We start from the raw sequence: 13,289 nt of genomic DNA on the forward strand, positions 1-13,289 counted from the left end.
TTTAGCTTGGAGATCAAACGACTGAATAATGGAATCTTATTTACTGAAGACTTGAAGACGCTGACCGAGTTGCACTGAATAACTGAACTGAATCTTTTTCGCAGATTTTTGCCCTTTTCGCCACGCTTTCCTCACTTTCATGTCCAGGGGTTTTCAACAAAAACCTGTCCAATGAGCTCGGTTTCATCCTTCCCTTTCAGAATGTTTCTGAAATGGATTCGGCAAGTGTCATTAAACAGCTCTGTTGCTCGCCCAGTTGCAACTTTTTCTGGGTGTTTCTTTTCAATAAAGTCTGAAAATTTCTCCCGCATTCCCAACATTTACTTTATCTCACTTTACCTCCCCTGCCAACTCCACATCACCCGCTTCCTGAAAAACCTCTGTGTCCTGCTGCATTTGTAGCTCCTTTAGCTCTTCTGTTGTCAGTTCCTCAGATTGCTCCTCAATAAGCCTGTTGATGTCCCCTTCATCTATGTCCAAGCCCATGCATTTGCTGAGGGATATAATCTCCTCCACCGCTGCCTCTTCGGGTTCCTCCACCGCTGCCTCTTCGGGTTCCTCCACCGCTGCCTCTTCGGGTTCCTCCACCGCTGCCACTTCAAACTCCATTTCAGACACAACCTCAGACCACTGCTTCTTCCATGCAGAAGTCAAGGTCCTCTTTGTCCTCTAATTCTTAGGCATATCACAATGCTATAGTGGTCTTTCCAGAACTCTCGAAGGGTGAGGTATGTGTTCTCCGGCACCTCAAAGCATCGGAGGAACAGGTGCTTGGTGAAGAGCTTCTTGAAATTAGAAATCACCTGCTGGTCCATGGTCTGCCAGATAGGGGTGGTGTTGGGTGGAGGGTAGAAGAACCTTTATAAACCTGAACTCTTCGAGGTTAGATGAGTGCGCAGGTGTGTTGTCGAGGACAAGAAGGGCTTGCAGGGGTAGGTTATTTTCCTGGAGATATTTCTTGATGTTGGGACCAAAAACCAAATTCACCCACTCCACAAGGATCAGCCTGGTGACCCAGGCCCTCGAGTTTGCCCTCCACATCACCGGCAGTTTTTTTTCCACAATCTTATGTGAGAATTGCTAAACGAGCAGCGACTTAAACTTGCAGTCGCCGCTTGTATTGGCGCACACTGCGAGGCTTAGCCTATCTTTCATGGTTTTGTGGCCTGGCATCCTTTAATCCTCTGCCGTTATGCAAGTCCTCCTTGGCATCTTCTTTCAGAAGTGTCCTGTCTCACCACAGTTGAAAACTTGCTGGGGGACGTATCCTTCAGCTGCTATAATTTCGGCAAAAGTTTTGAGGTAATTCTCAGCTGCCTTCGTTTCCGAGCCGGCTGCCTCACCATGCCGGACAACAGAGTGAATGCCGGTCCTCTCTTAAAAATTCTCGAACCAGCCCGATTGGCTTTAAATGGCTCACCCGATGCCTCGTGCCTGGGGTCTACTGCAGCAGATCGGTGTAAATAGCTCGCGTCTTCTCACAGATTATAGCCTCCGTCACGGTGTCTCCTGCCAGTTGCTTCTCCGTCACCCAGACCATCAGCAGCTTCTCCATATTTTCGAGGTTAGCTGTCCATTGTTCTGAATTTACTGTAACGCCCTTGGCTGGCATTACAGCCTTTATCGACTTTCTGCTTCGATACGGTGCAGATCGTGGAAGTACTAAGCTCCCACCGCTTCGCCAAGTCGACTACACACATACCTTGCTGATTTTTTTTTTTAATTTCTTTTTTTAAATCAATGCATATCATCCGCTTCTTCTCAGCACTGGCCTTCGCACTCGCTTTCTTGGACCCAGGGTTGGAGATAACCGCTTAAAGTGAGTGAGTGAGACAGACATTGAGAGGGAGGTGTAAATACTGTACTGATGCTGTGGATGCTCTATAAATAACCATTTAAGCTCTTTAAAGAACCAATCGGGAAGCCTTTATACAATATGGTATAAGCTCTCGTGCCCGCTCGTGGGTCCATGCCGTGTACGCACAGTGATGTAACCGCACATATGCAGTAGCAGTTATTCAGTTGTGAGATTCCTGGAGACAGCGGCGGCACTGCACATGCGCAGTGACATCACCTATCTCCAGTGGAATGCGGAAGCAGGCTCGTAACCTAAGTTTTTGCTGTTAAATCTTAGTAGTGGTTCTATTACATAGGAGGCAGTATGATAGTAGTTATATTCTTATACATAGGGGGCAGTATTATAGTAGTTATATTCTTGTACATAGTAGCAGTATTATAGTAGTTATATTCTTATACATAGGAGGCAGTATGATAGTAGTTATATTCTTGTACATAGTAGCAGTATTATAGTAGTTATATTCTTGTACATAGGAGGCAGTATTATAGTAGTTATATTCTTGTACATAGGGGGCAGTATTATAGTAGTTATATTCTTGTACATAGGGGGCAGTATTATAGTAGTTATATTCTTGTACATGGGGGGCAGTATTATAGTAGTTATATTCTTGTACATAGGGGGCAGTATTATAGTAGTTATATTCTTGTACATAAGGGCAGTATTATAGTAGTTATATTCTTGTACATAAGGGCAGTATTATAGTAGTTATATTCTTGTACATAGGGGGCAGTATTATAGCAGTTATATTCCTGTACATAGGGCCAGTATTATAGTAGTTATATTCTTGTACATAGGGGGCAGTATTATAGTAGTTATATTCTTGTACATAGGGGGCAGTATTATAGTAGTTATATTCTTGTACATAGGGGGCAGTATTATAGTAGTTATATTCTTGTACATAGGAGGCAGTATTATAGTAGTTATATTCTTGTACATAGGGGGCAGTATTATAGTAGTTATATTCTTGTACATAGAGGGCAGTATTATAGTAGTTATATTCTTATACATAGGGGCAGTATTATAGTAGTTATATTCTTGTACATAGGGGGCAGTATTATAGTAGTTATATTCTTGTACATAGGGGGCAGTATTGTAGTAGTTATATTCTTGTACATAGAGGGCAGTATTATAGTAGTTATATTCTTGTACATAGGGGGCAGTATGATAGTAGTTATATTCTTGTACATAGTAGCAGTATTATAGTAGTTATATTCTTATACATAGGGGGCAGTATTATAGTAGTTATATTCTTGTACATAGGGGGCAGTATTATTATAGTTATATTCTTGTACATAGGAGCAGTATTATAGTAGTTATATTCTTGTACATAGGGGCAGTATTATAGTAGTTATATTCTTGTACATAGGGGGCAGTATTATAGTAGTGATATTCTTGTACATAGGGGGCAGTATTATAGTAGTTGTATACTTGTACATAGGGGACAGTATTATAGTAGTTATATTCTTGTACATAGGAGGCAGTATTATAGTAGTTATATTCCTATACATAGGAGCAGTATTATAGTAGTTATATTCTTGTACATAGGGGGCAGTATTATAGTAGTTATATTCTTGTACATGGGGGGCAGTATTATAGTAGTTATATTCTTGTACATAGGGGGCAGTATTATAGTAGTTATATTCTTGTACATAGGGGGCAGTATTATAGTAGTTATATTCTTGTACATAGGGGGCAGTATTATAGTAGTTATATTCTTGTACATAGGGGGCAGTATTATAGTAGTTATATTCTTGTACATAGGGGGACAGTGTTATAGTAGTTATATTCTTATACATAAAGGACAGTATTATAGTAGTTATATTCTTATACATAGGGGTCAGTATTATAGTAGTTATATTCTTGTACATAGGGAGTAGTATGATAGTAGTTATATTCTTGTACATAGGAGACAGTATTATAGTAGTTATATTCTTATACATAGGGGACAGTATTATAGTAGTTATATTCTTATACATAGGGGTCAGTATTATAGTAGTTATATTCTTGTACATAGGGGGCAGTATTACAGTAGTTATATTCTTGTACATAGGGGACAGTATTATAGTAGTTATATTCTTGTACGTAGGGAGCAGTATTATAGTAGTTATATTCTTGTACATAGGGGGCAGTATTATAGTAGTTGTGTTCTTGTACGTAGGGGGCAGTATTATAGTAATGTTCTTCTACGTAGGGGACAGTATTATTGTAGTTATATTCTTGTACGTAGGGAGCAGTATTATAGTAGTTATATTTTTGTACGTAGGGGGCAGTATTATAGTAGTTATGTTCTTGTATGTAGGGGGCAGTATTATAGTAGTTATGTTCTTCTACGTAGGGGACAGTATTATTGTAGTTATATTCTTGTACGTAGGGAGCAGTATTATAGTAGTTATATTTTTGTACGTAGGGAGCAGTATTATAGTAGTTATGTTCTTGTACGTAGGGGGCAGCATTATAGTAGTTATATTCTTGTACATAGGGGCAGTATTACAGTAGTTATATTCCTGTACGTAGGGAGCAGTATTATAGTAGTTATATTCTTGTACGTAGGGGACAGTATTATAGTAGTTATATTCTTGTACATAGCAGTATTATAGTAGTTATATTCCTATACATAGGAGCAATATTATAGTAGTTATATTCTTGTACATAGGGGGAGCTGTATTATAGTAGTTATATTCTTGTACATAGGGGGAGCTGTATTATAGTAGTTATATTCTTGTACATAGGGGGCAGTATTATAGTAGTTATATGCTTAGACATAGGGGGCAGTATTATAGTAGTTATATTCTTGTACATAGGGAGGCAGCATTATAGTAGTTATATTCTTGTACATAGGGAGGCAGCATTATAGTAGTTATATTCTTGTACTTAGGGGGCAGTATTATAGTAGTTATATTCTTGTACGTAGGGGGCAGTATTATAGTAGTTATGTTCTTGTACGTAGGGGGCAGTATTATAGTAGTTATGTTCTTGTACGTAGGGGGCAGCATTATAGTAGTTATGTTCTTGTACGTAGGGGGCAGCATTATAGTAGTTATGTTCTTCTATGTAGGGGACAGTATTATAGTAGTTATGTTCTTGTACGTAGGGAGCAGTATTATAGTAGTTATATTCTTGTACGTAGGGAGCAGTATTATAGTAGTTATGTTCTTGTACGTAGGGGGCAGTATTATAGTAGTTATGTTCTTGTACGTAGGGGGCAGTATTATAGTAGTTATGTTCTTGTACGTAGGGGGCAGTGTTTGAGGCAATGAGCATAATTACGTGATCTGTGCTGTACTGAGGAAATCTTGAGAACGTGACCTGTTGGGAAACTTTTTCAAAGAGATAGTATAATAGTCTACGTGAGACTTTGCACACTTCTTGATAAGCAGCATTCCTGAATACATCATGTGACTGAATATTCCAATGTGGTTTTTTTTTGTTTTTTTTTATGTGTTTAAATCTCATTGACTTTTTATTTCCTTTTTAAAGTATAACATGGGGGGCGCACTAAGATACCTCGTGGGCCCATAGTGGTCTATGATTGGCTTATTAAAAATCCATATAACTCTTTGTGGCGGTACAGTATATGCCCAGTATACGCCCACAGGCATGAATAGCAGTTGTGTTATTGAGGGTAGAACATAGATGATCTCCTTAATATCTGCCCCTTCACATGTGTATATACAGCCCGGGGTGGACAGGATGTTTACAGCCATAGAAACTGCATCTGAACGCACTGCATATGTTTGGTTCGTCCGTTATACTAATACTGTAATATACCGATAACCCGGATGATCGCACACTATAAACATATCATTCTTGTAATCTCTCGCAACGATCGACTGCAACAGAGAACCGAAAGAAGAGCGGCTCTTGTAAACGGGTGATGGACATGAGAGCTAATATGGCGGACAGCGTCAGTTCTCTCCTGTGTCAGAAAACCGCAGGCGAAATATGGAAGCCGAAACGGCCGAGTTCAGGAAGAGGGCGCACATAAGGTTTTGGGAGAGAAGGGTCTTCAGCTGCTGTATAAATCATGATCTGGGGGCTCTGAATAATCCGCACTCATCGGCTGTTGGATTGTGTAACCTGACCCTTTCGGCACACAAAGAGCCCGCGTTGTTTTCAGTGATCTGCCGGTGATATGTGACAATGTGTCACCTTATACTCGCCATCTGTAATCCTGTAGAGTATTCAGTGACACATCAAGGAGCTCGGGGGGTTACCTATCGCAGTGCGGGACACTGAATCGCACTGCATAGAATCTGCCATAAGCAGGACGGGTGAAGGGTCTGGTCTGTACTCTCATTATCTCTGTCAATGCACATGCATTGCTAATTACCCATCAGTGGCCCCAATGGTATCATGGGCCCCACTACTCCTCGCTTCACAGATGTACGACCTATGTCCACCATTATGTGTAGTATTAACACAGCCGTCGTCATAGTTTTTTCTTTTTCCCCTTCCAGCTTACCATATTGGACATATTTCGGAGGAGTCTCTGCGCTAACACCAGATCAGTTCATGAAGATGAATGGATTCCCCAACACGTACTGGGGCTGGGGAGGAGAGGACGATGATATCGCCATGAGGTAATCCAGCTCCGGTGAGGGGCACAGATCGACACCCCTTAATGACTGCGTCTATTTTAGGCCCTAATGATTTACCAATTTTTCATTTCTTGTTTTTTCATCTTCGCATTCCTAGAGCCATAATTTTTTCGTTTTTCCATCTACATTTTTAAGGGCATCATTCTTGGATACATAAATAATGTATGACTTTTTTAATTGTTTTTTTTCAGGGGATTGGGGTAAAAAGAAATTTGAGCCATTTATGCAGCATAAATGACACAATTTCAAGTATAGATGGGTGCATTATATGATACGTTATGGAGGACGCCTTATAGGGACCTAAGCTGCATCCATTATCACAATCTGTCACTTGGGGAGGGCCCAAAAGACTACATCCAACTACAGAAACGAGGGAGGCCGAGTACTCTTGGCGTGTTGAAGCGTCACGTCGTGACTCCTTGCAGAAATTTCACCTTTTAGACGACCCAACATTGAGAGCGGTGTATGGAAACCCCCTTGAAATGAGCATCTTCCTGAAGGGCCCAAGATGGGACATCTTATGCTTACATTATACAGATCAAGTCATATACTGTTTTGTTTTTTTTGTTTGTTTTTTTTTACAAGGATTCGCCTCTCGGGGATGAGTATCACTCGGACGCCTCTGGCCCTCGGCCGATATAAAATGATCCCCCATGACCGTGACTCTGGCAACGAGGAAAACTCCCTCAGGTAAGTGTGGGATTGTGGAAGTCATGAAGTATCTGCAGTAGTAGTAATCCTTGTACATGAAAATTCTGGTGTTTTCATTTAATTTAGGCTGGGTTAGATTCTGACTGCGAAACTCTCGCAGTGGGATGCGACCCGTGCCCCTGCGGCTTACCTGTCCGGAGTCTTCGCTCTGCCCTGTGGATGTGCACAGCGCAGAGCCGGCGTGTCAGCGATGACACGGCCATGAAGGCTCGCACTGAAAAAGGACATGCCACAATTTTTTTATCCCGCAAGTTGTGCGCAATCAAAACCGCGGCTGTCTGCATAGGTTTGCGTAAACTAATGCAATCCCATGGCATCGTTCAATGGCCGAAATCCTGCGCAGAATCCTGCTGCGGAATTTCTGCCCGTGTGCAGTTCAGCCTTATATGGTTCCCTATGTACTGAGGTCTGGAGGGGCTTTTCCTGGCACTTGCTTATACTCATGATAGGCCTTCAATAGTTAATCAGCAGGGGTCCGCCCCCAATCATCTGATCCTAAATTACTGACGGTTTCCAAGGTTGACCAGAAGAATTAATTGTAGGAGAGTTGAGAGTCTACAGTGTGCGAACAAATGTCAGATGTGTTCAACCTTTTATTCCTCCTTTTCTCCTCATAGACATAATCTGTTAAGTAAAACCAAGAGAACCTGGAAAGAAGACGGGATGAACTCCTTAAACTTCCAACTGCTTTCCAGAGAGAAGACTCCACTGTATACCAACCTCACCGTGGACATCGGTGAGGCTCCGGTGATGCCGACTGAAGTGGGCAGGTGGAAGGTATTTTAGTGTTGGTCCAGGGTGAGCTGCACCAAGAAGAACCTGAGGTCTACGGACACAGAGGAGGTGTCACGCTGCACCCACAAACCGGGGAACGCAAACATGGCACTTTTCACTGGTCCTTCATTGTGTCATCCTACTACTAATTCCAGCTAGTTTTTAGTTATGTCCATATCTGGTAAAAGCTGGGTGCAAAGAACTTGTCCAGCATCACAGCTCGCACAGGGCTGTCACACAGCTTTCTCCGAGTCCTGAAGGGCAGATGCTTATAGACATATGGAATTCCATAGACTTCAGGAAAGCTGGATGACGGCCAACGCTGGGACTGAACTGGTAAGATGGCGCTATCCGTTTCTGGTAAAGTTGGGCGATGATTAATAAGCGCTCGTTCACATCTGCGGTACGGCTTTCCGTCTCTGTTCCTTCTTGAGAGCAGGTAAACGGAACTGAGAGATGGAAAGCCGTAACGCCGATGTGAATGGGCCCTAAGAAACACACGGTTTTATAACTTTGGTAAAAAAAAAGGACTATTAAAGACTTTGTTTTTATAGGTAAAATATTTTCCTTTTCCGCCCCAAATGAGGCAATGTACATGTATTATTGTACTTGAGTACATTCTGACTAATTTCTAGCCATTTAGTCACATTTCATAGCGCATCACTGAGTATTAACGGACGCCTCCGTACCGCTGTGCGAACAAGGGAGCAATGTGTTACATAGGGGCAGGCAAACTCTGTCCTCCAACCAACGTGCCTTCCGCCTCCCTGGCCGTGCCTGCAGAGGTTCACAGATGTCTACCTATGCCACGGATGGGAGAGGGGTTGTATGAATAACACCCCTCATGATCAGGTGCAACTAAGGTGCTTTCACACGGAACGCACAAGCAAACAATGGCGGCATTCGCCCGTGCAGCCTGTTTATAGAGACCGTTAAATAGTTCGCTCACAAATCGTATAGGCATTCACATTCTCCGCACCAGTGAATGAAAGCGACTGAACGATTAGTGAATGAGCCAACGATTTTTTTTTTTATGCCTGCATAAAATGAAAGATAATTTGTTCGCTTATTGTTTATCGTGTTTACACTGAACAATTAGGCTGGGGGTCACATGGCGTATTCCCGGCGGAAATCTCACGGTTTGGCCACAGCGAAAAAACAAGATTTCCGCTGGGAAAGCGCTGCTTTAAAACCTGCGGCACTTAGCGGCAGGTTTTGGAGCAGCTTGGCCGCACGCTTTTCCATTGCGGTCGACACTCCTATAGAGGAGAGGGCAACCGCAACGGGGAAAAAAAAAAAAAGAATGGACATGCTGCGGCCGGTGAATCTGCACCGCAGCGCCATCCCGTGTGGACGAGATTTCTGAGAAATCTCGTTCACATGGCTGGCTAAACCCGGGATTATTGGCTGCAGACAGAATTTCCGCGGCAAATCCGCCCTGTGTGAATCCAGCCTTGGCGTTCAAGTTTGAATGATCCAGCGCTTTATTTTGACCGCTAATCGTTCCGGTTGTCCCCATGGGCGTTTTATTCTGAAGTTTAACTGGAAATGCAGAGTGACAAGTGTTATGTCAGCCCTGAGTGGTTGCCACCTAAATGTCGATGGCTCATGGGGGATATATATAATATGTGTGTGTAATACACAGGGGACCGCTCTTTAACGCCCTGACGTGCCTTGATGATTCCTCCCGTTGGGTCTATGACGGACAGTGCCTTCCTTTTTGTAGATTCCACTTGATTTTTAAATGAAATGCGTGCAGGTTTATGTTTTGGACAGGGCTCTGCTGCTCATATCCATCGATCTGCAATGACACAATCCTGTATTGTGTTCCAGTTTGCTGTGAGGTTGTCTTATTATAACTTGCAGGTATCAATTTAAATGTGTTCCTATTTATTGTGTGATTAATAAAAGTATTCTATTTTCTACTTTCCCCTTTGTATTTGTGCAACGCGTGTAATAATTGGGATATTGTCACACTGGTTGTTTCATTACTTATAGTTTTCAATAAGTCTGCTCTACTCTGCTAAGACTGTAGAGGGCAAAATGAGTAAGCGGGCAGCAGTGTAAAGCAATAGGGATAAAGTTAGACCACATTTACACTGAAAGATGATCGCTCAAAAATCACTCAAACAGCAGATTAAATGACAGTTTTAAGCGATCATCTTTGCAAAGTGTATAGTAGCTAATTAGCTACTAAAGAGCTATGGAGCGGGACACCGCCACGATCACTACGGGAATAATACAGCTGTCTTGCATAAGCTAACAGCTGCATTGTTCTCTACATTTACAGCTCGCATCCCGCTGTGAACTACCAGTGGGACACAAGCTAAAATAATCTCATTAGCACTGCTGACAATTCATCTCTTGATTCTAGAAAACTAGAATTGAGCGAGGAACGAATCGTGCACGAAAACGGCATGATGTCCGTGCATTTAGACCCAACAGTTATCGCTCAAAAGACGGCTTTCAGCAAATTTTTGAGCCAGAATCGTTGTGTCTAAATGGGCCTTAACAGATTAGGTTCATTTTAAACTGCTAATCATAGCTGTGTGGTGCAGAAATACAAAAATAAGAAGCCCTGAAGAAAATTAAAGGGGTGTTCTGGAACTTCAACTCCTGATGACCTAATCCTGAGAATAGGTCATCAGTAGGTAATCAACAGGAGCCCGCCAATCGGGATCCCTGTCAATCAGCTGATCGTTCAGCCCGCTGTCAGTGCAGCAGGCTGGATGTCATCATTGCTGCTCAGCACCTGAAGTGCAATAGCTGGCTTCACTCCATTGAAATCGGCAAGGGTTCTGCCTCCTATTATTTTTTTGGCCTGTCATTACGACCAGGACCAGATATCTGACCTTGACTGCAATGTGGAGCCAGAAGTGTAATAAGAGGCAAATCAAGGGTAGTGAAGCTGGCTATTACACTTCCGTCCCTCACCACTTCCGAGGATGGTTCACCTGCTCACTGACAATGGGCTGAATGATCAGCAGGTATCCCAAGGAGCTGGTGCCCATCAATCAACTACTGATAACCTATCCTTAGGAGTAGTAAAGTTCTGGAATAACCCTTTAAATTGCAGGTATGGCAGACAGTGAATTTTACTCTTACCCCAACTTAGTGAATTGTGGGTTGGTTGTAAGTATGGTTCAGCTGCCCCTGGTGTAACGCTAAGTTGAGGTAACCCAGATTGGGGGATCCAATCACAAATCTGCATTGATATGCATGGAAGAAATTGTCAAGTGATGGCCCCAAAGGTTTTAGTATTAGCCCCCGTTTACTTGAGTGAAGACTGACTATGATTGCACAGACCTCTATTTACAGGGATCTGTTGTGGTCCTGGGGGGTGGGGGGTTGTGCTTCTATACAACAGATATATTACAGGGAGCAGAGGTCTTATTCCTGAATTTAGGTTTGTGAAATATGAATTTAGTGGTGCCTCTGATGAGAGCTTCCAGAGCTTCTCTATCATGTCTGGGGTCAATCTGAAAAGGACCAGTTGTAGAAACCGGTAAGGAAAGTCTTGTCAGCCAATCACCATTGCTGAGAATAGTCTCGATGATGCTGATTGAGGGTTGTTTAATATCTGAGTTGCAACCTCCGGTCAGAGCTTCCATCGCAGATGCCTCTCAGTGTCCAAAAAGCGGGGCACCTGAGCAAAAACCGAGCAGACCCCATTATAGTTAATGGGGTCCGATCAGCGGTGTTCGGTCGATCCTGAGACAGAGCCATTCACACATGGGGATCCCCCTCTCTCCCCAAACGGAGCAGGAAAGCGGAACCCCAGACGCAGCTGTGAAACCAAAGAACATCTGACTGATGGTGACTTATGATACTGCTTCCAAAGGTCCTTTTCAGTTGGATACCAGCCACAACCCTTTCCAGACTTTCTTTCAGGCTGTTCTCAGATTTCACTTAGTTAATCCTTTACGAGCAATTTATAGATACATTGAAATCTTATACTTTAGATTTTAACAGTTTGAGGCAGATTACATTGCAAGCTATATGAGACCTATTAATATGAACACCTCTGAGGGCAATCACACCCTCTTCAGATATTCTATACAATGGCACCGATCGTGGAGCAACTTTCTGAGAACGCCCTCCAGCGTGGGTCAACATACAACTTATTTAACACAATTTTAAAGGGCAAGTACAGGGGCTGTGGGGGAAAGACTTGTGGCATATGCCTCTTCTCTCAGCCCCATCAGCCATTCATCAAAGCCAAGAGGTGTTGCCTAATCCAGTCATGACAGTCCAGGTCGCAGTAATTTTAGCCTTCCTCCGGAATAGTGGGGATAGGTGAGAACAGCGATCCCCGCTGTTAACCTCATAAATGCCACATCTGATGTCATTGGATGACAGCAGCACGCCAGAAAGTGGTGTCCAGGCTTGCCATTGCCTGTGATCGCTATTGTAAGCGATAAAGCATTGCAGTATAGAAGTTTTGCAATGCATTATTATCGCTGTTCTGTTTCAAGTCTCTTATAGAGACATAAAAAAAGCAAAGCTTTTTTTGTGCATTTTACCCTATTTCAATAAAGAAAATACCAAATATGTGAGATTTTTAAAAAATTTTTTATCATCCTACCCGTAACAAGTTGGAACACACCATTTATCCTACATGGCAAAAAAGTTACGACTTTGCGGTTTTTTTTTTTTTATTTTGCCTTCCAAATAAACAATAAAAGTGATCAAAAAAGCCTTATGTACCTCAAAATGGTACCAATAAAAACTATACCGTATCAGCCAAACAAACAAGCTACACAGAACTCCGTCCATGGAAAAATAATGTTATGGGACTTTGAATGCAACGATGTAGAAAAAAAAATTTCCCAAAAACTTTAATGTGTAAAAGTGGAAAAACCTAAAAAAAAAATTTGTATCGTAATGGTATTGACTTGCAGAAAAAGTGTCCTTTTATACTGCATGATTTAAAAAAATATGGCAGAAATGTTTTCTCTGATTTAAAAAAAAAAAGGTCTACAAGTTTTACAAGTCATTCCATGTACCACAAAATTGTACCGATAACTACAGTTCGCCACGCAAAAAACAAGCCCTCGTACGGCCATGTCGATGGAAAAATAAAGTTATAGCTTTTGAGAAATGAAGATGAAAATCCCCCAAAAATCATTGCGTTATGGCCAAAATAGGCCATTTTAATTAAGGGGTTAAGTGTCCCAATAACTAAACACAAACCTCTCACCGCTGTTTAAGTGATCTTTTCGTTTTCAAATGTAACCAGTAATGTTGAGTTTCTGTCTCTGATCTTCCACTAGATTAGCAGATTCTGCCTGTCCTGAAATACTCTGCGCTCCTCCTTTCACTGTGTGGCTCTTGATCTGTAACCTCTA

At 42.2% G+C, this 13,289-nt stretch overlaps 1 protein-coding gene across 5 annotated transcripts in view; it reads left to right on the forward strand.

The window, feature by feature from the left end:
* Window positions 1-9,870, forward strand: part of LOC136625280 (beta-1,4-galactosyltransferase 3-like) — a 58,663-nt gene extending 48,793 nt beyond the window's left edge. For all 5 annotated transcript variants that reach the window (XM_066599353.1, XM_066599354.1, XM_066599355.1 and 2 more), the window contains 3 exons: window positions 6,316-6,438; window positions 7,042-7,146; window positions 7,785-9,870. In XM_066599353.1, the coding sequence (XP_066455450.1) occupies window positions 6,316-6,438; window positions 7,042-7,146; window positions 7,785-7,953 (397 nt within the window). In that variant the 3' untranslated portion in view covers window positions 7,954-9,870. The remainder of the gene's footprint in view (window positions 1-6,315; window positions 6,439-7,041; window positions 7,147-7,784) is intronic.
* Window positions 9,871-13,289: the final 3,419 nt, after the last annotated feature.

The sequence above is a fragment of the Eleutherodactylus coqui genome, chromosome 4 (genome assembly GCF_035609145.1).
Source record: "Eleutherodactylus coqui strain aEleCoq1 chromosome 4, aEleCoq1.hap1, whole genome shotgun sequence".
In the NCBI taxonomy this organism is placed as follows: domain Eukaryota; kingdom Metazoa; phylum Chordata; class Amphibia; order Anura; family Eleutherodactylidae; genus Eleutherodactylus; species Eleutherodactylus coqui.